This window comes from Engraulis encrasicolus, chromosome 3 (assembly GCF_034702125.1).
Source record: "Engraulis encrasicolus isolate BLACKSEA-1 chromosome 3, IST_EnEncr_1.0, whole genome shotgun sequence".
NCBI classification, from domain to species: domain Eukaryota; kingdom Metazoa; phylum Chordata; class Actinopteri; order Clupeiformes; family Engraulidae; genus Engraulis; species Engraulis encrasicolus.
This window is the reverse complement of record NC_085859.1, coordinates 16,589,241-16,615,409: the sequence shown is the minus strand read 5'-3', so window position 1 is coordinate 16,615,409 and position 26,169 is coordinate 16,589,241. Positions and strand designations below refer to the sequence as shown.

The window sequence follows — 26,169 nt, the reverse complement described above, 5'->3', positions numbered from 1 at the left end:
ACCATCACTTACTAATTAATTTATGGCCATTAGATGCCGTTGCGCCACCTGACGTCTGAGCGCGAAAACCGTCCTTGACCCACAGATAACCGTGACATACGTAAACATTTGCAGAACAGGTGTGAGACACATCATATATCACAGATTAGATCTTCAAGGCACTTAGTAACAGCTACTGTAGCCTACATGCAGTATACAGTATGCATTGACATCTTTGTGGCGCTTAGTTTTTAAGATTTAATAAGAAATATTGCACTGTCTGTGACATCATATTGTGAATATTACCTCTTGCCTGTTTCAGTCTCTTATTCTTGACTTGATGTGGATAGTGCTGGAATTAAGAATTTAGTTGTCTAAAGTAAGCAAAGTACACTAAAGTACCCTTATTTCATTAGTGACCAGTGTTACAATAAGTCTGCTATACCACACATGTGCCCTGCACATATTTCTTGATTTTAAATCAAGACAGAAGAATGCACATAAAATATATTTCATATAGACAAGGTTTGTTTCCTGATTGAACCTGAGGCTCTTAAAGGAGAATTCAGGCAAATTTCAACATGCTGTTCTATATCCCCCACTATTGTTGACTTGAAGAGTTAATTAGGATTCCGGAACATACTCAAAAAGTTACACAACATCAACAGACACCTTACAAAACAGCACTAACTTGGCCCTACCGTGCCCTAATGGTAGCAGATTCTAAGAGTATAAAACGGTAGGGCACTAGGTTACTGCGCTGACGACTTAGGTTTCGATTCCTCCCATTTGCCTTTCCTTCCCCATCTATCTCTCCCCACACATTTCCTGTCCCTCTGTCATGATCTTACCACAAATAAAGCACAAAAGGCCCAAAAATATCTTAAAGCAGTACTTACACATGTCATTAGCTGGCCATTATCTTAGAAAGTGCTGAACAAAAAATGATTCGCCGCAATGTACTGACAAGTTAAGTGTAGAGTGAGCAATAGAACTGCATGTTGAAATTGGCTGAATTCTCCTTTAAGAGCCAGGTTCAGGTGCCTAGGTCAATGCAGCAGCGGCGCATTTTGTCACCCGGCAAGGCAGGCAGCCGCTTGGGGCCCCCAAGCCACTAGATGGTGAAAAACAGCTAAACTTTAAACTATAATCACGCCAATTTGCTTCAAATGTTCATTCCCCCCACTGACACAAGAATCGCCTCTGCATATACGCAGCATCAGGGTGAACAGCCCGCAGGATCAGACGCTGGGCTGCAGGTCAGTCCTGAGGGGCAGGGCTGCCTCCACCCAGCGGTTGTGGTGGCTCATGACGGTCCTCCACACCTTCTGCTCCTCTTCAGACGAGTCCATCCACGACACCGCCTGGTCATAGCTCACCCCTGTGGAGAGAGAGAGAGAGGGACACACACAGAGAGAGAGAGAGAGAGAGAGAGAGAGAGAGAGAGAGAGAGAGAGAGAGAGAGAGAGAGAGAGAGAGAGAGAGAGAGAGAGAGAGAGAGCAAGCGAGAGAGACAGACAGACAGACAGACAGACAGATAGACAGAGAGCATATAGAGATAGTCTGAGTCTTGGAATACTGTAACTCAAACTATAACAAGTTTAACACTGCAGGTGTGGTGGTGCAGAATCTGTCATAGTCTTTCATAGATGTTTATATAGTCACCGTCTATGAACTTGAAGTGGCTAACCAGACTATGTAACACATTTGGCAGTTGTGTGTGCTGTATCCACATGGCAGCCTTTATACCACTCTTGTAAACAGGACATTGGGCACACTTTGAGCTGTGACCCTTGTACTGCATTTGGAGTAGATTGGCATAGTTTGCCACATATAATACTGCACACAAATCATGATTTACTTTTAATCGTTTTGAAGCATAGAATTGGAATTAGAAAGGGCATTGTTGTCATTGTCTTTGTGACCCACTTGAGCTTATGTGTGAGCCTTCAGCACACAAATAAGGTTTCACCGTTTTAAAATGTATAATTAGAATTATCATTATTGTTTTTGTCTTAGTGAGTGACTCACCTGAGCCTGTGCTAAACCTCACTCCTCCTAAACAGTGTGTGGTGAGCGTGTGTTTGTCCCACACTGTCATCTCCACGCAGATCTCCTCTAGGTCGGAGGGGTGGATGCCGTCGTACACCATGGTGTGGTTGAAGAGAGGAGAGGCCGAGCGCTTGACCACACGGGTCCTCTGGCCACTGGCCTGGCCCTCATCTGGCAACACACAACTGGACACACACACCAAGAGCACAGGATTAAGGCACTGCATACATGCACAGTGCTGTCTATTAGTAATGGCACCCCTTCATTTTATTCACAAAATGTGCCATGAAATAAATGGAAAAACACACAACTTTTATCACCAGGATCTTTTAATTGGAGGGTCGAAGCTATCTAGTATAGTAAAATCATGGTTGACCTTGTTATTTGTTGTCTGGATATATTTCCCATCATGTTATAGTTCCCATTATGCTTAAACTTCAAGAGTGCCGATACTAAGTACTGCATGTATGTGTTTACGCTTTGTCTGTGTTTATGGCTGCATGTGTGTTTTGGTGGCGTGGGACACTAGACGTGAGATGTTTTTTGTGTTTTTCGTGCTAAGTTTGTTCCTGATAAAACTAAACGTTAAGGTTTAGTGTGGGCTGCAAGTTCAATCTAAAAATCAGATGAAATGATGACTTGAATAAACTTGCAATAAAGTAATAATAAAAAAAAGGTTTAGTGTGGGCTAAATTTAGCCTTCTGTACTTAGTATATGAAAGTGGTATGTAGAGTATGTGTGCGTCTATGCGATGCATTCTGACATATGACCAGGTACCTTTTTTAGGACTTTTTAATCTTTTTTGGATAGGACATCCAAAATCTGTGGGAGAAATAGATGGGGCAAGGCCAGGAAACGACCCAGGCCGGACTCAAACCTGGGTCCCTGGGCATGCAAGCCTACAGTGCCCCCGTGACCAGGTACCTTTTAATGAATGTGCTGGGAACTCTGTGTTTAGAGGTGACGACTACAGCCTCCCTGAGCCAGATGTGCAGCTCTCCAGTTGGTGGAAGGCCGGACCCTGTAGTAGTACATCAGGAGAGAAGACCAGTGAGTGACAGCCAATCATAATTCATAATACATCATATATCAACAATATAAACACTATAGTGTGTATAGTGTGTATAGTGTGTGTGTGTGTGTGTGTGTGTGTGTGTGTGTGTGTGTGTGAATGTGTTCATCCTTCCATCATACTTCATAATACATCATATCAACTATATAAACAATAAACTGTGTGTGTGTGTGTGTGTGTGTGTGTGTGTGTGTGTGTGTGTGTAGGTGTGTGTGTGTGTGTGTAGGTGTGTGTGTGTGCGTGTGTGTGTGTGTGTGTGTGTGTGTGTGTGTGTGTGTGTGTGTGTGTGTGTGTGTGTGTGTGTGTATACCTTCAGAACCAGCTGGTATGAACTTCAGTGACAACAGAATTGTTCCTGTGGTTGTTCCCATGGCAGGATCCATAAGAAACTAAAACATAAGAGCAGCTGGTAGTTACAGACCAAGGAGAGTCATGTGCAGAGTCGGCATATTGCATGTTGCATGCAAGCATGTTTGTCCAAAGTAGGGATGTTCCGAATCCAAGATTCGGTTTCGGATTCGGCTGGATTCGACCTTGCTGGCGGTGTTCGGTGTTGATTTCGCTGATTGGAGTAGGATTCGGTATTCTGACAAATTTTAAGAAGTAGATTCTGTATTTGGCAGAACCTTAAAAATCAGGATTCGATACATCATTTGATAGTGAGCTCTTTCATAGTGATAGTGATAGTCATAGTGAGCTCTTTGATAGGAGCTTTCCCTGGTTTTAATTAGTAATTGGCAACCTGGATTCATTAGTTACAATGCAGTGCCACATGTTCCAAATGACCTACTTTTACCTGTTCAGGTACGCATCCAACCAGGCAATCAACAGGTAAAACCAGGTAATTTGCTATATGGAATGTAAACAAATGAATCCCAACACTGGGTTTAACTGGATATTCTGACTGCTTAGCTGTGTGTACTTAACCGTACAACTCACTCATAAAAAAACAAAGCAAAACACTGGGTTTATTGCCAATAAACTGTAAGAAGTGGACTCACCCTGGGCTGCAGGGAGTGCCAGCTAGGCTCAGTCTCTGGGTATAAAATGTTTGCTTAAAGGTGCATTGTGTAATATTTTTAGTAGTTTATTTCCAGAATCCATGCTGCCTATTGACAAATGTTACCTTTTAAAGAAATATTTACCATCAGCAACAAATTATAAGAATTCAATATGACTGGGAACATTGCACTTTTCATACATGAAAGGGGGATCTTCTCCATGGTCCGCCATTTTGAATGTCCCGAAGTAGACATTTTTAGCTGCAAAACTTACTTGAACTTTGCTCATACCAATAAATACTACTTCATTACTTAGAGAATATTCATGAAAACATTTGGCAATAGGCAGCACAATTTCAATGAGAAGCACAGGTGCAATACCTATTCTGGCCACATCATACACAGTACACCTTTAATGTAATGTAATACAATGTAATGTAAGGACTCACCCTGGGCTGCAGGGAGTGCCAGGTGGGCTCGGTCTTGTCCCAGTCCCAGTGTCCCAGCTGTGCCTCCGCTGCCCCCAGGAACACGTTGGTCCTTAGCGGGTCAGCATGCCACACGGACAGGGACAGCACGCGGCCCCGAATGTCAGCCACTTTATACTGGCGGAGGAAAAGAAGACAGCAGAGATGCGTAGGTATACATTAGAGTAGACACAACAAAGTGAGTGAAGTGTGTACGTGAGTCAGTTACAGTCAGAGGTTGGGCAGATGTCAATTACAGGAAGAGGGCTATGAATTGTAGGAAGACTATAAAGGAGCATATCACGTTTATACAGTAATATTACATTACATTTGGCAGATGCTTTTTAACCAAAGCGACTTGAAATGGGGACATAATCATCACAACACTAGTAGATACAAAGTGCACAGGAAATATACAGAACAACAAGTGCAGATGCTAAGTAGGGTTAGGTTTTTCAGTTTTAGTTGTTTTAGGTGATTTTTATAAGCAACATGTGTTTGACTCTTTACACAGTATGGTTATTAGATTAGATTGGAGGAGGCCTACTGTGAACATCTCGTTGTAGATGGGGTTGACCGCCTTCTTCTTCACCGATGTCTTCCTCTTACTCTGGGCAGACACATCGGGCAGGAGATAGACCTTCACATACCTACGACAGCACGTCACTCAATAGTATCAGTATGCTTTACTTTATGTATGCAATTTTCATATGTAGCACTACTTATTATAGTTCAAGAGATAACACAAATAATGCAGACACAAACTCAACTCGATCTCGTCCCACAATGTTGCATCACATATGACAATAAAAATTAAAATAATAAGAAAGATAAACAGTAATCTTGGCCAGAGTCTGAGCCAAAGTAATTATGCAAATTTACCTGGAACATTGAAACAATTCACCCCCCCAACCCCCTCCTATTTTTACAAACACGAACTCACTCTATTGTACTATACTGCTGCTCAAAGGCAAAGTGCAGTAGCTTCATACTTTGTCAAGATTGAGTTTAGACTGAAAATGGTCTTCATTACACCTCCTTCATCTTGTGACATTGCCTTATGGTCCTAATGTGTCCCGTTTTAGAGCTATTGCTATGTCAAATGTGTCGTAACTACAATATCAAACTTAATACCAAGGCTTTGAATGCATTTTTCTCAGTTTGAGTGTTGGTGTAGTTACTGCACTTTGCCTTTTTAGGGCAATGCACAACTCCCCCAGCCTGGCAAGCCAGCCTCAATGCGAGATTAAATGTGAATATTTAGTCTGGCCCCGATCAATGAGACATCATAAGATTGTTGATAGGAACAACCCGTTGTTTTTCAAACTGTGCCTGTGCCTAGTGGCCCCTGGCCAATGCTTTGTCGTCACTCCCTCAAAACCCAGACCGCTTTGCATTTAAACATTCAAAACAAATCAAAACCAATCTGCTGCGTTGTGATTGGCCGGCCAGTTTCAGGGCCTGGGGCAATTGTCTGAGGCTAGACCCACTCACAGGCAGGTGAGGGAAGTTTACTAGGCTACAACTCCCCCACCTAACAGACAAAATAAGTTACTCGTTGTACTCACGGGTTAGGTGTGCGGTTCCTGCGTGCCTGCGCGAGGTCCTGGCAGCGGTAGACGTAGACGGTGAGCTCCCCCCGGTGGTGGTGGTACTGTATTGAGAACTGGATCTGGCCGCTCACCACCACATCCGCCATGTCCCCCACGCTCTTCAGACTCGTCACACTGCCATTCCACTGCCAAGGCAAGGCAAGGTGAGGCAGTTTTATTTGTATATAGCGCATTTCATACACGAATGCAATTGAATGTGCTCTACAGTAAAGTAAGATAAAAAAATGGTGTAAAATAATTCTTTCTAATGCCACACACATACACAGAGACATCATCATCACCACCACATTGGCCATGTCCTACACGCTCTTCAGACTCGTCACACTGCCATTCCACTGACATGCACATGCATCACATAACACTTAACTGATGCATTTATCCAAAGCAACTTACACACACTTGTCATACTGCCATTCCACTGACACACACACACAGACAGAGACATTACACACGTGTCTCACTGCCATTCCACTGCCACACACACAGAGACAGAGACATTACACACATGCACAGACACATCATCATCATATAACACTGCTATACACAGACACATCACACACTGTCACACTGTCACATAACACTGCCATTACACTGACACACACAGACACAGAGACAGAGACTTTAGGGCTTCCGCACATAGGCTCCGACTAAGTACTGAGCACTGCTCCGCAAAAGTTTCATTCCATTGTTTTCAATAGAACCCCGCACACTGGCACTGATGTCCACGGACATTTGCGGATGTCGGATAGCGATTAGAGACAAGTTCTATTTTGTCGGCGCTGCCCATTGACTATCAATACTATGTTCGTGTGAAATTCGTTTTGGGGGTCCGAATTATGTCGGAAGCGAAAGTGCTCCGCAGTGCTGTCAGAGCCAATATGCGGCCGGCCTTACACGCATGTCACACTGCCATTCCACTACCACACATAGACACAGAGACAGACACATCACACACACGTTACATTGTACTGCCACACACGTGCACAGACACAGAGACATCATCATACTGGCACAATGTCACCACGCCACCACATCAGCCATGTCCCCCACGCTCTTCAGACTCGTCACACTGCCATTCCACGGACACACACATGCACAGTAGAGACATCACACACACACACGTCACACTACTGCCACACACAGACACACAGGGACATCCTATCAGACACGTCACACTGCCACACACGTGCACAGAGACAGAGATAGGGCCCGACCGATATGTTTTTTTCAGGGCCGATACCGATACCGATATTTATGGAAATGAGAGGCCGATAACCGATATGTGCAACCGATATATAGAAATATTGTTCATAATAAAATTTAATGAAATATAAATTATTATTATTATATATACACATATATTTAGTTATAATAATGAACTCTCATGGACCCAAAGTGGGGAGAGCAAAATAGAAGATGCATTCAGAACGAAACGGCTGCAAAATTGGTTGTGAAAGTTATACAAACTTATCGGTGGAAATTTATGGAAAGTATGGCCGATACCGATATCCCAAAAATGCTAAATATCGGCCCGATATATCGGTGGGGCCGATATATCGGTCGGGCCTTAGACAGAGACATCATCACATCGTCATCACAAGTTATACCACTTAGCTGACGCATTTATCTAAAGCAACTTACAGTTATTATTGGTAGGCACAGTCACTGAAGCAAGTTAGGTGCCTTGCAAGAGTGAAACAGAAGCCAACACATTGAGTGTCAGACTTGCCTACAGTATTTACCATTGTGTTGTACTGCAAACTGCTGGTGGATCCAATTTTGATTGGCTCAAGTTCCAGAATGCTGAATGCATCTGTTTCCTGTACATACAAAACACAAATAAATCACTGAGATGATCAAAGTGAGTAAAAAATATACATATATACCATATTTGCGTCGAAGGCCCAGCTTTTCTAGATAAGAAGGCTTTCTGATGAATTGCGGAGACTTTCAAGCTGGCATTTACTTAATTAATAAATTGCACTCTCTGTGTTCCTTCAAATTAATAAATTGCACTCTCTGTGTTCCTTCTAATTAATAAATTGCACTCTCTGTGTTCCTTCATAGTGTCAGCACACATTCTCCCGGTGGACTAATCAGAAGTGACGTGGATTATCAGGTTGTAGTGTGGACAAAAACACTTTGCAGGGAATGAAAAAGAAAGTCACTGGAGCATCTTCAGATGTGGAAGGTACATTTCTGTTTTATTGGGCAAATACCAGTTCCGTTCGTTTTGTCATCTGCAACACTTGCTAGTCCTTTCCCATGATGCACCACCAGATTGTGAAGTGCAGAAGCAGTTTGTGAATTAAGCTAAATAATTATTTTTGTAGGTGGCCAACGTGTAGGCCTACATTATTTGGTCAAATGCAATGTACAATCAGCATATTGCATAGGCTTATATACGCCAATGCAACTTTATCTTGACAAGATCTTTACAAGAAGCTCGCAGTTGCTTTGAGTCGGTCCCGTTATTGCAAACGAAGAAGCAGTTTGTGAATTAACCAACAGCCTAATACATTTAAAAAAATCCCTCGTTACCGTTTAGCATGCCATAATAGCCAGGCAATGCAATTTTATTAGACCATTACTATAATAACAGTTTGCCGTGTGCCACTGATTTACTGGTAGTCCAGTTAGCCTATTGAAATTAGGCGTAGGATATTAGAACCATGGTATTTATGATTGATGACCGGCCTCAGCTCTCGTGCAAGAGTACGCACAACCCAAATCCCGCCTATCTCGGGTGAGACGTCGTGAAACTAGTGAGTCCCACAGGAGCACAGAATACATCTTTATTCTTCTACCGTGCAGTACTGCACTGTGCTGAAAGTGAAATGTGGGTAAATTAAGGCCGTATTAATGCCCTGGGGCCCATAGGCTACAGGTTGATGTAGGCCCCCTTGGAAGTGTCATGATAACGAGTTGGTAATTAAAGATAACATGCCTACCAACTGTACTGAACACGACACATTCATTTGTCAATATGGCATCCTGTCACAATTCCGTAATTTTTCACTTTTGGCAAATCAGGGGCCCCCTAGCAGATGGGGGCCCCTAGGCTGCAGCCATATCTAGCCTCTGTGTTAATCCGGCTCTGGGTACAATATACTATGCAGTCTTTGCTCTGTAGATACCTGCAGTGATGATGAGTGTGTCTCACTGGGAGCCTTGTCTGCTTGTTCAGCCTCCTCTGCCTCCTCCACCTCCTTAGCCACCTCCACCTTCTCCACCTTCTCATCCGGCCCTCTCACTGAGGAGGACACATCACCTTCTGCATCAACCACAGCTGTCAGCAGATGTGGAAATGATCAATTACTCAGAGGTGTCAAAAGTACAAGTAAAAGTAAATTCATGGAGTAAGTACAACACTAGCACATGGTATTACATAGCTGTTACACCATTTACTCCATTGTACCTAATGAGGAAGATAGACTGTGTTGTTACCGAAAAACACTCAAAATCTAAAAAGTATCCACAATAAACTTGTGCAGAGTCTACAGTCTACAGGTCTACTGTTTACTCACATAATCTACCTCTCAGATAAGTTACCATAGCGTTTAGATGCAAATCATCATATCATTTAGATATTATAAAACTACAGTGTATGCAAAATCGAACAGTAAAGCATCTGACTGAAGTTATGGTTCATAAAATGTCACAACATAATAAGCATCTAGCTATACATGGGGACAACTGGAAAAGATGGCCCAGGATCAAAATGACTCGAGAGCACTTGTTCGTGGCCTATGCCCAAAGTTCGGCGGTAGGCGTAAGTAAGTCAGTATAATCCGGCATATTAACCATAGTGAGAAGCAGGATATAAGAGAGCAACAAAACACAAAATACACAAACTACATGTTTTTACGGTATATTTACCTTGACTTCCTGAAGAACTTTCAGTTTCTCCTTCATCGTTCTTCTGAAAAACAACAATGGTTTTCACACATATTTAAAAATGTTTATACATGAGAGAAGACAGGCAACAAAAGTGGGCAAGAAATTTGGATAGAAGCAATTTTGCATTTGGGGAATAGCATTTTACTGAATAATTACTATTTCACCTTTTTAATTTTCAATGATCACTTACTGCCCTGCCTGATCGTCTGCCTGCTCGGTATTGCTGACTGTCATAGTCTAACAGGCATTTCTATGAGCAACATAAAATATATATGCGAGGCCATGATATCTGGATGACCTGCACTGATTTACTGTATAATGTGAAAGTTGGCTTACCTTTGAGCGTGGCGTCCTGGCCCTGGGCCGGGGTGCAGGCACAGGGGTAGACGCACGCACTGGGGCTTCAGGGCTAAAACACAAAGGAATTATGCATACCTTCAAACAAAATGGTCAGTCAGTAGGTTAGTGGTGCGCACATCCAAGATGCAGGTGCATGACAAAAGGCCAGAATACTGTAGAAAGTAAAGATGAATGTCCGCACACTGCTCTCGTGTTGCTTTTTTTTTTAAGTACCTTCAAACAAAGAAAAAAACTCCTGCACACTGGCCATTACTCCCACAATGCAATATGTACTGTATTTATTAGATGGCCGGGGCCTGAACTTATACACTCAATAAACATAGAGTAGAGTTGAGTTGAGTAGAGTAGAGTAGAATATACCTTATCAATCCCGAAGGAAATTAAGGTGTCTGTCAAAGACGGCGCACTAAAAGTAGACCCAGCACAACATAGCATAGGGAGAGGTGAGGAGAAAAAAATTCTCACGACTCTACATTATGACATTCCAATTTCTCACCCGTTACTTTGCTTTTCCTCCTCGTCATCTTCTCTAGCCTCCTCCTCTTCCTCTTCAGCCTCCTCCTCCTCTCCTGCTCTTACTTTACTCCCAATGTCCGTCTGGTCCTCAAAAATAGTGGTAACAGGAACATCTAGGATTTCATAAAAATTAAAATAAAACAAAATCAACATTAACTCTAAGCAGATATAAACTCTAAACATCCAGTTCTCCGGTTATTCGGTGACGTGAGAGCCTGCGTATATTCGTCTGTTCATCATCATCAAAAGCAATAACACCGTGCATTTACCTTTAACACGTTTCTTCTGGCGGATAGAGGCGCGTACAGCGTCCACTCCACCCTTGTGGTGTCGTCGGTCCCTCTCCTCAGTAAACCATGTCCCTGATAGGCGACGTAGACACTCTGGGTCACTCTCTCTCCGGGCCAACTCCCTATTATACATAACACTCATTTATAACACTCATTTATAACAATTATTTTTATGCAGTGAGACTTATAGGGTTTTCACACCTGGTGCGCTTTAAGTGAACCAAGCTCAGTCCTCTTTAAGTGGACCAAAAAGTGAACCGATAGCAAAAGGACCTTTTTTCGTTCATAATGTGAGTGTATTACAAAAAGAACTGGCTGATCTTTCGGGTCCAGGTAGGCTTTTATGGTGTGTCACTCTTCTTTTTTTATCACACCTGGTCCTCTATAGAGCTCTCCGTAAGTGATTACACCTAGTCACAAGTGTAACTCATAAGCGAACCGAACTGAGACCACGTTAACCAAGGTCTCAGTATTGGTCGCTTTCGATGGGTCTGGGTACGCTTTAGAGCGTTCACATATGCAGCAAAAATGCTGAGTCACTACTCTGAGTTCGTTTAGGCGTCTGAAAGGGACCAGGTGTGAAAATGCTGTTAGTCTCATTTGCAATTGTCTTTTAAACTTTTATTTATTTTAATTTTACTTTTTTATTTTTCTCACTTTTATTTCTTTATTTTTATTTTCCTTTAATCTTTTGTCTTCTTTCTTTTTTCTACAATAAATTGTATCCTGATTGACCCTTTTAATTACGAAGTAATTTTATTTTTGCAAGTGAGTCGGGCACAACACAACACAGAGCATTCATCTCTCAATTTTTATTGGTGAAGAAGACCTTGGAAACCAGCCAAAACAGAAATACAATCTGTCAGTGTCCTACAATATGAGTAGATTTGTTGGAAGCCTAATCATGCCTCATTCCTATCAGTTTACACTTCCTAACAAGCGCAAATAGTTTAGACTATACAGGAGATTTGCAGAACTGCTTTGACCTACTTACCGGTACTGTATTTAAAGGAGCACTTCTGCCAATTTCAATATGCTGTTGTATTGCTCACGCTACCCTTGACTTGTCAGTACCCGGTGATGCTGCATTTTTTGACTCAGCCGTTTCCGAGATCTGTGCTATTCTAATGGGGGCAGACTTTATGTACATTCAAAATGTTCTCAACATAGGCCTACTCCAAATATTATCCCAAAAGGTATCGCTGTTTGCTAGTTGCCTGCTGATGTTGCATACACTTTTGGCTTTCGCCTGCCCCCATTACAATGACCAGGATCTCGGAAAAGGTTGAAGACAGAAAAAACAAGTCCAGGGTAATGTGAGCATTACAACTGCATGTCGAAATTGTCAGAAGTTATTCTTGAAATAAAAAAAAAATCTCTAGTTCTCAACACACATGCATTTCATTTTAATACCCTGAGGCCAGTCTATTAAAAAGAACACAAAGGGGATTTAAGTGTGCAGACATTTTTCTTTCAATTTTACACAGTTTTTGTTTATGTTTGGCACCTTTTAATCGAGAGTGCGGTGTGATCCGGCTATACACAAATACCCTGAGGCTAGTCTGCAAGAATGCACCCATGAGAAGTTACCCATCACACTGAAGAGTTTAACAGACAGCTTTAAGTCTATCAGTTAGTATCAGTTAGTAAATTGCGTATTTGTGGCACATTTATGGTATGTGTATTATATTGTGTGAATGTCCAACACAATTTAATTCTCATTCGTCATCGTGCCGTTTTATCAGATGTGTGGTACAGTATGTTTGTGACATAAGAGATAAGATAAGATAAGCCTTTCTTGTCTCTTCAAGAGAGAAATTTTATTTGGACATGAGAGTGTGATGTAGCACCAAAAACAGCACAGCAGGTCATAGGAGTGTTTGACTTGAGTTTGATGACATTAGATATTTACCTACGCGGGCCTATGTGAACACACACCTTACCCTCCTCTCCTCTCTCTCTTGTAGCTCTCGGTCTCTTGCCAAAACATCCAAGATGGCCGCCGTCTCCTCATCGGTCAGTTCTCCCAGTTCAACCTCCATCTGTCACATGCAAGTATTAACACACACACAAACAATTGATCAATCAAACAAATAATCAGCCAGACAAACAAACAAACAAACAAGCAAACATACAAATACAGAGAAACAACCTGTAACCGTTTTCTGATAGGATGATATGAAGTATAGGCCGACATGAGCATGTCAAAGACATCTATCAGAAGAATATAGTTGTACATCAAACTAATATCTGCATCCATGAAAATATGACAAATATGAGTTTAAATTGATATTCTGACATTTTTGGAAGTAAGTGCATTTTACAATTAACTTTTCGTACAAGTTCATACAACAATGTTAATTGTTAGCTTGGAGGTAAAGTTTGCACTGCCAGATTCAGAGAACGACTGCAAATACAGAAGAAAGGTACAACTCAATCATTTAACTCAAGGGGAGGTGTAAAAGGAACTTATTTCCAAAAAAATGGAACAATATCACTTTAACCTTGTAAAAGCTGTACACCACCTCATGGCAACTGTTATATCATGACTGTCAGTGTACATAATAATACTAATACTATACTAATACTAATACCAATACTACTACTAATAATAATACCTTTGTTTTATATTGCGCCTTTCAAAACACCCAAGACCGTTTTACATAATGTCAGTGTAAGTGTGTGTAAGTATGTAGGTGTGTTCTTATGGACACTAGATGCCGAAAGCCTCCAAAAAGAGATGTGTGTTGTTTAAAGATGCCACGCTATGTGAGCATGTAGAGCTCTCTAATTAAAGTGTAACCACACTGACCAGCAGCCAACCAAGCAAACACAAATGTTTGCAGTTGCCTCAGGCTTAGTTAGATGGAGGTAAACAGGCACAGAAACAAAGGAAAGGAAATGAAACTTTTTCTATACGCTGATTAATCACACACACACACACACACACACACACACACACACACACACACACACACACACACACACACACACACACACACACACACACACACACACACACACACACACACACACACACACACACACACACAGTCAATGCATACATGCAACATTGCCCTTTAACGCATGCCATTCCACCAGTGGGACGCTGTAATAGTCTCTGAAAAAACTTTACGACCATCGTGCTGCACACCACTATGACAGTGCACAGGGCCTTCAGTAATACATTAGAACTTACGTAGTCATTGCCATTCTGGTAACAGCTTATTTATAACAGGTTTCACGTCTTACGTTTTCCTAACCGGGCAGTGGGCCAGTAGCCTGCACCCTCCAGTTGAATGAACAACAAACACCAGACAAAAGCATGGATTCCTTTCCCATCGCACCACAAGCCACAAACACAATGCACTGCTTGTCAACACCCAGGAGAGAGAGGGAGAGAGAGAGAGAGGGAAAGGGGAAAAGAGACAGAGACAGAGGAGAGGAGTGGGGTGAGATTTGGGGAAGATATAGATATTTAGATAGTAGCTACAGGCTGTTAAATTACCTTGCTTTCATTATCCGTCCATCAACCAAAGCCGTGGTCACTTTGCATTCCTGCCAGCTATGCCTGTGTTTTGTTGTTGCAGTTCTCTTTGGTGTGTCTGGAGTTGAGGTTGTTGGTTTCTTTCTACCCGATTACCCCATTCCCAATCGGCCACCCGGCGGATCCAAAAGCTGGACTGGACTAGACTTCACTGGAACTGGTGTCTGGACTACTGCATGCGAATGTGGATGACAATGGAAGTGAGTAAAACACTTACACCTTCAGCTGTGAGTTGCATGCAGTTCTTTTGATGTGCAACCATTCACACCAGCAGGAATACTTCCCTATAAGTGCAAGTGTGGGATCATGGCAAGCCAAAATAGATCCCGTAAGTATAGCCACACCTCCACCAGCAACAGAGGTGGATTTTCCATTAGGCAAACCTAGGACAATTGCCTAGGGCCCCCACTGAATCTGTCCTCTATACTGGCTCCAATTGACACACCAGTCGCGGTAACACACACAAAAAGTAGACTTGATCCTTGTTTATCACTTATGTTAAGTAATAAAAGACGAAACACTAAAATAGCACCCAATTACAAAAAAAAATAGAATCTATATAATGACGTTTGAGGGACCCTATGTATATTTTGCCTAGGGCCCCCAATAGGGATAGATCTGCCCCTGACCATCAACAGCAAACTTCTCAAGGATCTTCAAGTCCGGCTTTGAAAAGGGGGTGTGGACTGTGTACTGTCAGCTCTTATCACTCCTCTCCCACTAAGCACACTCAACACCCAAACACAAACACACACGAGTGCACAGGTGCGCACAGAGCAGTTTTCCCAACTCATTGCCGTGATATGGGGATATGAAAGGTGTTAGAAGTTAAAAAGGTGTTTTAGGGAATTGGTATATGAATTCTGAGGTGATATGTACATACATTATGTAGAAACAAAGACTTTGTGTTTAAATGTCTGTCATTCATTTTCAATCATTTATTTGGCAAATGGCCACAGAAACATTCCGCCTGCAGAATGCACTTTATTTTAAAGTGTCATTTTTAGTGTAGCTACATGTATCTACATGTAAAATGCTGTACTTACACCTAACCCTAAGGTACAGATCATATACAATGTTACATAATTTTTCACATTATAATATATTGTTATACTTGGTAACTGGTACAGTGTAAACAAAATATGTTAATACGTTAACATACTGTAACAACATGATTATGACGTTACAGACAGACTTAAGGAGCACATTACAACTTGGTCATTGCTGTTTTTCTATAAAGTGTATAACCAGGACCATGTATGTTCACACTTTTGGACTGCTTGGGTCACCGTAGTTAGTTACTTCTCCGAGGCCTGACCCAACAAGTCATGTGAGTGCACGAAGTTACATTTGTTCTCGTCAAAGGCAACAACTTCAGGTCAACACGTCATGTTTGGAGAGTGTGGTAATGACTAAAGTATGTGCACAGGCAGATATAAGACAATTATCAGCGTTTTTATTGTTATTATTGGGGTGTTTTTGCCCCTCCCCCTTTATCTGAGGGGAGTCGAAAAGGTCTGTGCCCCTGTCGTGCCGAAAAGCGAGTCCCTGCCAGAATACGACTGCCCTCATTGAAACCAATGGAACCCAATGACCAATTTTTCAGATATTTTTTACTCATTTTTGCAGACAAATCCGACACAATTCAAGATGGAAAGCCTATCAATAAAGCATCTACATTCCTTCTGGAAGTACTACAAAGAGCTGGTTACAATTTCAGTATTATTTCCATAAAAGAATCTAAGAATTGTCATAACAAATGTTATGGTTTCATTCAAATGGCTCATATTAAATTTCATAAGCATATGTTTAGTTCTTGAATTATGTAATTCATTCTGCAAAAATCAGTATACTTTTCTCTCAAAAAATGTCATGGTTTCAATGAGGGCAGTCGTGTTCTGGCAGGGACTCACTTTTTGGCATGACACCCCCCCTAATGCGGTGCATATGGTTCTTGTGCATTTGTATCTCCTGGGTTATTTCTGGTATTATTTTGAATGCAGATGTACAGGTACTCTAGATGTACAGGTACTGAAAGGCATGTGGAGAAAAATAGTAGCCTCTTACTGCAGATGGGGTCGCCGGCGGGCCTATTCACTATCTGCTGAAAATACTCAACTACATCACAACAACATTGCTATGACAGTACCGAGAGCCTTAAGTAGTAAGACATAGCCATTACAATATTGGTAACAGTAAGGTTATAACATAGGCTTTGCGCTAAGGGGTTAAAGGCCAAGAAGCACAGTACATTTTACAATGTTAATCCAACACATTAACTGTTAATTTCAACTGTACTATATGTACTACTGAATTAAGATGTCTAGGTGTACCAAGTTGGATATATACCAATATATGAAAATGGAATTATGCCCTCAGTAATGTGTTAATTATGGTTAAGTGTGGCTAATGAAAAAATATGATATTTACCAGTCATTAATAAGGACTCACTATTTCTTTAAGGTGATGCCATGGAACAAGAAAAGCCACTCTAGAGAATAGGAGATCACCATCTGCTATCTGGTACTGAGCATCTGATATCAACTCATATCATGCTCTCCACCACCAGAAAAGCAGAAAACATCACAAGGCTTGAGGAACTAAAGGTACTTAGCAGTAGCCTTTGCTTGTGTGTAGCTGTAGAGCCCCCTGGTGGCACTCAGCACACACAGCTGTCTGGGAGCATGTAGCAGGATTCAATTTCTCCAGTCAAAAAATAAATCAAAGCGTTTACTGTTTCAATATCAATGTCAGCTTGCATTGAGGAACCACAGGACATTATAGACTATATTAACACTTTAGAGATAACCAGAAAACGTTTTTGAAGGAATTTGTTGATATTAAAGCAATAAATGCTCCGATTATTAGTAGGCCTACATGTGTCAGTATTCTCTAATGTGAGTATTCTCACATGTGAGTATTCTCTGATGTAGCACAAAGTTGCCTGCGTAGGTGTGTAGGCTACACAGTACACACATGCAATGTAGGCCTCTCACCTCCAGGACCCAGAGACAGAAATCAGCTATGTGTTGGTCTGAGCTTAATAAGACTACATCACTGTACCGCACTACACTATACTACTGTACTGGGTTGTGTTTCTTGAAAGCATGGCTCAATGGTTTGAGCGCTGGCCTTTAGATCAGAGGGTTGCAGGTTCAAATCCCACCCTCATCAGCACCTTCGTCCAAGATGAAGTGCCCTTGAGCAAGGCACCTACTGTAACCCAACATTGCTCCAAGGGCTGTGAAAAATACCCTGTACCTAAATACCTGTAAGTCGCTTTGGTTAAAAAAAGCATCAGCTGAATGTAAAGTAATGTAATAATGTAATGTAATAACTGCTATCCAGTTAGCAACCAGGGTAATCACAAATGGGAAATTGCTTTGCAAACAACTCACTGCAAAACTGATATTGAATTTGGATTTTTAAGGGTGAAAACTACTATTTTAACTCAGTAAGACACAGCCCCTGTTATTAATTAGAAGTCACTTGAATGGCAGCTACTAAGTCGTAATGTATTACACTCCAATATTCCTAATCATATATGTATACTATATAGTTTGCAACTAACACAGAGTGGAAATGAATACATAAATAAAGAAATGCAGATGCTGATGCATAGTAAGCGATAATTATGTACTGTATGTTGCAAATTACGTAGCAAATCACTGAATTAGAAAATAACAAGAATGACAGAAACAGAAATAATGTAATAGTATTTATTAATAATAACAATCAAAATAATAATAAAAGAAAATAACAATAATCATAATAATCATAATCATAATAAAAGAAAAGAAAAAAACAATCAGTAGAAATATAAAGTATGAGGTTTGTGCGTGTTTTTTTTTTTTTCCACACTGCATCCAAATTTTGTTCCATCAACTGCCAGAATGTCCCACTTCTTGTCTGGCTCCCATCCTTCAGTTTGTGCAGTTGCCATTGTCCCAGTTGCCTTTACAGATGTTTGATTGCCATGGCCCCAGTTGCCTTTGTTGATGTTTGGGTGCCTCTGGTCAGTCATGTCTGCATCAGTTGTTTTTGTTATCATCCATTGTAAGCCTAATGGACCACTGAAATAAAACAAATAAACTTTTTAGTTTTTACAGCAGAATCAGTAAATGAATACAGTAGTCGTTGGATCATAAAGCACTCATCGACTCGTTGCATAGCAGCTACGCTGTAAAACATCTCTCATTTTATTATTTAACCCGTTAAGAAACACCTTTATAAATTTGCTGTTACCAGAATGGCAATGACCAAGTCGTAGTGCATTACTACAGTAAAAGTCCTGTGTTATGTTATAGTATTGTTGTACCATGGTACTTAACTTTTCAATGGCTATTACAGTGTGTGCCACTGGAGGTACAGCAAGCATTAACCCCTTAAGATGCGGCTTTATACATTTGTTGTTACCAGTATGGTAATGACCAAGTCGTGGTGCATTACTAAAGGGCCTGTGTTGTGTCATAGTATTGTAGTGCTATGGTAGTTACATTTCAATGACTATTACAGCGTGCCACTGGAGGTACGGCGCGCATTAAGGGGCTACGGGGCTACCTATTAGTACCTAAGTACAATACACACCTGACAATCCCGCTTTACAGAAGGTCCTCACAGAACCACAAGTCGTCGGGTTCCCTGTCTAAGCTGTAGGCTTCCTCCATCCTTAGAGCCCTCTTCTGAGCCCGTTTGGCCTCCCACTTGAGGAGGGAACTCTCCAGGCGCTGCCGCATCTCCTCAGCCTTCAACAGCCCCTTCCTCTTCTTCTGCTCCCTTTCTGATCTCATCAGTATGTTTGTACTGAACCCTGATAAAAGCAATATACGGCCATTAGTGCTTGAATGCAACAGTATACTGTAGGAATTGTATCAAAATATGGTCATTGGAGTTTGAATACAACATTATATTAATTTTATATTGAGCTATGTTGACAATGAAACGTAAGATCCATCTAAGATCTTTTGAGATACATAAAATACATTAACTACCTAAATGATGGAATTATTGCACTAGTAATTCATAGTATAAAAATGGGAAATTCCCTATATCTTACATGGTGCATATAGCTCGTGCCCTTCCTCCTGCTCTCTCTTGAACGTCTTTTCGATCTTCTTGCTGTAGTAGTCCTTTGCTTTGTTGTTCAGCCACTTAAGGACCCTCCTCCTCACGCTCTTGTCAACATCATCTGCTGTTTCATACGGTGCCAAAGAGGCGGTCTCAGACCTGCCATCTCCCTCTTCACCACCACTGGCATCTGAAGAGCAGGCCAAGAGGTTGACTAGAGAGGGACTCTTCTCCAGCGTCCCCAGGTGGTCCTCTGTGTCATCATGCAGGAGTTTCTCCTCTTCCGCAGGCTGTACCCGTTCTTCAGCTATAACAGCAGAGGTAATCTGCTGCCACTTCTCCTCCACACTACCCTTCTCACTGTCTGCATCCAATGAGGGACAACTGAGAATGACCACAGATGGACTCTTGCTGCAGTAGGCTGATTTTTCGTCCTCTGTGTTGTCTTCCCTTGTCTCCCCCTGTTTCATCACGCTTCTTAGTTCCTCATCTTTGTGAGCCTCTCTCTGTCTGTCTTTCTCCTGCTCCTTCTCATGGGAATCGTGCTCCACCTGTCTCTTCTCCTTTGCCTGTTTGTCTGTTGGGTTATTCAGCAACACTCTTGATATCTGGTTTGAGTCCAGAGTATTTGTTGTTCTCTGTGGTTTTGCTGTTGTGTTAATGGCCTTTGTCAACCAAATCTGAGGTTTTCTCTCTTCCTCCAAAGTGATAGATTCTAATCCATCATCATCATCCAGCTCAAACTTTTTGTTTTGAATTATATCAATGCTAGATGCCCTCTGCTGTGTCGTAGTCTGTTGCAGTGGAGAGACGACCTTCCTTTTTGTGGTGGACAGTGCTATGTCCCCAAAGTCAAGCTGTTGGCTCGCCTCTGTCCGTGATCCGCATGGTTGTATGAGCAGTTCACCCTTCAGGTTGTCCCACAACCCAGATCTCCCATTGCTTTGCGCCTTCTCTGCTGTGACTTGGCTGTCTTGCACCTCAGTCACCATCAAGACATTGGTGACCAGAGTCTCCACATTGCCTCTCTTCCTGTTTTCCTCTCTGCTGGGAGGGCACCTCGTCTCACTCAACACTGTGCGATCCTTCTCCTTTCTCACCTCGTCAAGCTTTTTAGCACTTTTTTTGGTCTTCATCCATTCGCCAAACCAGCGGTCTGTTGTCTGACGTGCTCCAGTGATTTGACTCTGCTTGCTGTTGTCTAGCCGTGTCATAGCTGCTGCCTTTTCTGACACCTTTGTCTTCTCCTCAACAACTGTGTCTTCAGTTTTCTTTGATTGGGTACAGCTCATATTGTCAAGTAATCCTCTTGATGTTATTCTTTGTCCTTCCAGTTCTCTGGCCTGCTCCTTTGGCTTACTGACATGAACCCCAAAAGTCTCTTGCTTTCGCTGATTTCCCATCAGCTTCCTCTGATTGTTACGTTTCAACTCACTCCACCATTCCTTGCTTGTGTTTGGCCATTCCATCTCTTGCTTATTGACCTCAGCGTCTATTTTTTTATCAACAGGATTTCTCACGTTTGGTGCTACTACCATGATGTTGTCTTTTGCTGTTTGCTCTGCCAGATCAATCTGTTTCTTCTGTAGCTCGCGTCTGCTCGGCTCTCTGTTCTGCTGATGCCTCATGTTAATGTTGGCCTGTTTGTCATCTTTGTTGATATTACCAAGCCAGTCATCGCTCAGCTCCTTGTGCTTAGGTGTGTCTGTATTCTCAATGGCTGATTCTTGGGTCATTCGCCTTCTTGCTACCACAGTGGCGGCGGTAACACTGTGTGATTCCATAAGTTGTTGTGTCTTGGATTCACACAGCCAGTCCATCTTCTGATGGCTTCTCTGGCTAAATATTGACTGTTTGGTGTCTCGTGGTGTTTTCTCATCTAAAAGCCATCCTTCATCAGCAGCATCTGCGTGTGTTGTTGTTGCATGTCTAGATCTTACATTCATGCCTTTGTTGTTTTCATCTTTCTTCTTTTCTGGTTGGTTAGTGAAACCCTGCAACATTAGCATGCTCTTCTGCCTGCTCTGCTGGTGTCTCCTGTTGGTCTCAGCTCGTTTGTTTTCTCTGTTCTTGACGGCCATATCTCCAAACCAGTCCATATCATCCAGGTCCTTGTGAACAACAGGTTCAAGCTGTGCCTTTTCTGCTGCTGGTTCACATGCCCTTTGCCTTCTTCCTGCCACCACAGGCCTCGCTTGGCATCCTGTATGAAGGAGATCTTTCTCTGGCTTTATTTCACACAGCCAATCCATACCCTTGCTCTTGACCTGTTTGGCGTCTGGCTTACTTCCTCTGTCAGCATCAGCCTGTCTTGCCATATTCCTTGTTGTTGGTCTTACCATAATTGTGTTGTTTGTTTCTGTCTTCTCTGATTGCAAGCCATTTCTCTCCTGTTCTCTTTTTTGTCTGTACTCTGTCAGCCATTCCATCCCACACGTTTTCTGGCACATTGTCTGTTTTGGTTGTTCAATCCCTCCATAGCCTCTGTTCTCTTCAACACCTGTCTTTACTGACACCTTGCTCTCGATTTCAGGAGGTGTGTCTTCAGGTGCGAATTGAGCATGTTTTAGGCTTTCTTCACTTTCTGTGAAAGTTGTTATTTGATTTCCTTGGGTTGGTTCTACTTTTTCCATCACTGGCTTCTCCTCAGATGTTTCTTCTGCTTGTTCACCTTCATAAATTATATCTTTCTCGTTGGTCTCTTCCATCATCATTGTTTCTTTCTTCTCAGGCTTGGATGGAATTTCCAATTGTGTGAAAGCCTCTGTTCTGATGTTCTCCACTTTCTCCAGCTTTCTTTCCTCGCCTATCTCTTTCGCGATGGCTATTTCTTTCTTCTCAGGCATGGTCTGTATATCCACTCGAGTGGGAGCCTCTTTTGCGATGTTCTTCTGTTCCTTGTGCGGCTTCCACACCACTTGCTGTTGCTTTTCTTCTGTCAGCATTCTGTGGAGCTCAAGCACCATTTTCTCCCATTCCCGTTGCTGTTCTCCCTCCATTCTCTTCCATCTTTGTTCATATCTCTCAGCGTCCATATTTCCCTCCATCTTAAATTTGTGCTTCATGGCCTGCAGCTGTTGTTGCATTTTAAGCCATATTTGCATTTCCATCGGATGCTTATTTTCAGCGCTCAGCACTGTGTTCTCCAATTGCTGTTTAGTAGTGCTCTCTCCGTTGGCTTTTCTCTGTGGCTCTGGCTGTACCATGTCAGGGGGTTCGACTTTCCACGCCTCTGCTTCTCTCGGAATATTCTGGCTGCAAAGCTTTTGTTGTCTAGCTGTTATTTGCATGTACTCTTTCGTCTTCATGTCAGATTTCTGCTGCTTCACGTTAGAGTTCTGTAGCTGTTCTATCAGGCTTACCAATTCTTCCTCCGCTCTCTTTGCCATTTTTCTTTGCCTTTCTAGTTGTTGTTCACTTCCTTTCTTCTTCTTTGCACCATCCTGCAGCTTCCACTGACGTTCCATCTCCCTCATGTCTTCCTTGTGCCTGTTGAGCTGCACAGCTTTCTCCACAGCAAGCCTGTGTTCCATCTCCTGACATTGCAACTCCAGCTGATGCTGACGCAGCCTGTCCAGTTCCCATTGTCCCAGCTCCACACTGTTGTTCTCACCCTTCACTGGTCTGCTGGCGCTGCTGGTCCATGGTGCAGACGTGCTCTCTCTCTTCCTCGCCATCGCTGCCGATCTCTCAATCTCTCTTGGTGTTGTCATCTGCTTTTGTTTACTAGAGCGTAGGAGGTGTGGCGGTGTCTCCATTACCTCGACTACTTCATCACCAGTGCTGCTGGTCCATGGTGCTGGTTCAGACATGTTCTGCCTCTGTTCCAGTCTGTCCAGCCGAACAGAAAGATTCCTCTCCAGCTTTTGGAGCCTCTTCAACTCCTTCTTCATTTCTTGCCGCGTCAGCCCCCGGCTCAGCTGACCTGCTGCTGCCGCCTCGTTGTCATATTTGTCCTGCACTTCCTCTCGCAGCAGTTGCTGTTCTTTCTTCTCTTCCGCTCTCTTTCTCTCTTTCATCTCAAACTTGGTTGCAGCCTTCTCCAGCCTCCTGTCCATTCTTTGCCTGATCTCCTGAAACTGCCTCTGCAGCTCCATCACTTTCCTCTCCTCCTCCAGAAGTCTGAGCTCCCTCAGCCTGTCCTCTTCTGCCCTTCTTGTGCTGCCTCTCCTAAAAAGCCGTTTAGCACAGCAGCGACACAGTCTGACCATGAAGGACCAGCATGTTCGGGTCTCTTCACCGCTGTCAGACGGGTACTGCTGCTGAGGAAGGTTCACTGCGTTGACTGCGTAGGCGATGGCTGCTCTTGGCTGTCCCTGTGAAGGGCTTCGACTCGCCTGGCTACGGTCACGCAGTTGACGCTTCCTGGCCATGCGGTCACGATGTTGCTGGTTCATAGCCTGCTTGGGCTTCGGGAGGTTGTCGTATTCTGGGATTTCGGCGTAGGCACGTGCACGGCCTGACCCAGCACCCTTTCTGCCTTTCCTGGAGGTACGTGGTGGACTCGCAACACTGTAATTCGGGAAGAAAACGATCATGCCATGAAACATAATATTCGAATGGTCATTAAAAATCCAACAATAATTACACTCAAATGGGTTCAAAATATGTACATTATGTTGTCGTGTCTGTCACAAGGGAAAGGACATACCTGGAAGTGCGGTCATGATCCTCCTGCGTACCATCGGACAGGATTTGGCTAAAGGGGCGGGTGTCAGCCCGGCGTGCTGAACGTACCCGACCTTCCATAGATTCGCTCTGTAACACACATTCTTCAATCAGTTCATCAGTTCAGTTCAGTCATACTTTGTGGACAAGGAAAAAAAATGATGCAAACAAACAAAAAGTATTGTTAAGTTTGTTTTCAGGCATTTTTTTCTCAGAAATTGAATAATTATCACTAGAACTTCCTGGCAGGAGGCAGAAGAGACGGGACAATCCTGTCTAGATTTTCAATACGGTTTTGAACATATTCTCTCGCTCCTCCACAGGTTATCTTTTCAAATCTAAATCTTATAAGCAACTTTACACTGTCATGTAGTATTGCTACATTTCCTGCTCACAATAGTTGTACTTAAAAGCTAGGCTATATTATATAAGAAATTACCTTTGTAGAGTCTCACCACTGAAACAAAATGTCCTTTACATGTATGATCAACATCTAAATGAATCCACTCATGTGCTGTCCTGAGTATCAACTTGACAAAATGGTCATTCTAGTACAAGATTCTGTTATAGGCCTACTCTACCATGGGGACCACTATGACATCACTTCAGTCAGATCACTTCAGTCAGATTCTATATGTGTCATTCTGCCATGGGAACCATTATGACATCACTTCTTGCAGCTCACCTGTCACTGTCTTTAGACCTATCATGTCTTTGCTTAATATCAATCATAGCAATAATGTATTAGTTCTATGAATATCAATCAATCAATCAAACAATCAAAATGACTTATATAGCACATTGCCATACATATTTGCCATTCAATGTGCTACGGATATTTAACTATCACCAAAGGCAGATTAGAATAATGCTAATTTTAATCCAAAGGAGTTGTAAATAATGTCAGTAAATATAAAAAAACAAGTCCCACAAAGCTACATAGGCCTACATTTACAACTTAGGGTGTTGGTACTGCAAGCCTCTGAAAATGTCCAATTCTCTAACCACTAGGCCACAGCTACACAGTGTTTCCATTCATGTGACAAATAAACAACATGGAAGATATGACACTGGTCTAGAGAATAAGTTCCCCCTAATTACATTAACAATGGTTAGTTAGGCCTTGCGTTAACTTTCCTCCCTACAAAAACAGGAGCCCTTAGATTTTCAAGCTTGTTCTGAACATAATATGTTCTCTCGCTCCTACACAGGTTATAACTTATCCTTACACATCTAAATCTTATAAGCAACTTGACACTGCCATGTATTGCTACATTTCCTGCTCACAATAGTTGTACTGTACTTAAAAGCTAGGCTACCGGTATATGTATATATATATTTTTAAATTACCTTTGTAGAGTATCACCACTGAAACAAAAGGTCCTTGTGCTGTCCTGAGTATCAGCTTGATAAATGATCATTCTAGTGCAAGATTCTACTCTACCATGGGGACCACTATGACATCACTTCAGTCAGCTCACTTCAGTCAGATTCTGTATGTGTCATTCTGCCATGGGAACCATTATGACATCACTTCTTACAGCTCACCTGTCACTGTCTTTGGACCTGTCATGTCTTTACTTATTAAGTTATTTTATTTTGATTGGCTACACTTACACCAATAATGAAAATGTGT

At 42.3% G+C, this 26,169-nt stretch overlaps 3 protein-coding genes across 5 annotated transcripts in view; 1 reads left to right on the top strand and 2 right to left on the bottom strand.

Moving 5' to 3' along the window:
- Positions 1-878: 878 nt before the first annotated feature.
- sytl1 (synaptotagmin-like 1) lies at positions 879-14,848 on the bottom strand. Of its 3 annotated transcripts, none has more exons than XM_063194879.1 (15): positions 14,760-14,848; positions 13,190-13,293; positions 11,231-11,373; positions 10,942-11,074; positions 10,422-10,494; positions 10,065-10,107; positions 9,323-9,474; positions 7,928-8,005; positions 6,141-6,310; positions 5,120-5,222; positions 4,555-4,710; positions 3,415-3,493; positions 2,957-3,053; positions 2,011-2,216; positions 879-1,360 (listed from the first exon to the last, which is right to left on the bottom strand). In XM_063194879.1, the coding sequence occupies exons 2-15, from the start codon at positions 13,291-13,293 to the stop codon at positions 1,221-1,223; spliced, it is 1,677 nt and encodes a 558-aa protein (XP_063050949.1). In that variant the 5' UTR covers positions 14,760-14,848; the 3' UTR covers positions 879-1,220. The 3 variants fall into 3 exon arrangements, with proteins under 3 accessions (XP_063050949.1, XP_063050951.1, XP_063050950.1); XM_063194881.1 differs by having other exon boundaries at positions 9,323-9,438; XM_063194880.1 differs by having other exon boundaries at positions 13,195-13,293.
- An 80-nt stretch (positions 14,849-14,928) lies between these two features.
- The window catches only part of sorbs3 (sorbin and SH3 domain containing 3), a 112,463-nt gene continuing 101,222 nt past the window's right edge, over positions 14,929-26,169 (top strand). The window contains exon 1 of the mRNA XM_063194873.1: positions 14,929-14,998. The gene's annotated coding sequence lies outside the window, so the exon portion shown is untranslated. The remainder of the gene's footprint in view (positions 14,999-26,169) is intronic.
- LOC134445256 (trichohyalin-like) lies at positions 19,383-24,622 on the bottom strand. The gene is made up of 3 exons (XM_063194333.1): positions 24,517-24,622; positions 19,855-24,377; positions 19,383-19,608 (listed from the first exon to the last, which is right to left on the bottom strand). The coding sequence occupies exons 1-3, from the start codon at positions 24,612-24,614 to the stop codon at positions 19,400-19,402; spliced, it is 4,830 nt and encodes a 1,609-aa protein (XP_063050403.1). The 5' UTR covers positions 24,615-24,622; the 3' UTR covers positions 19,383-19,399.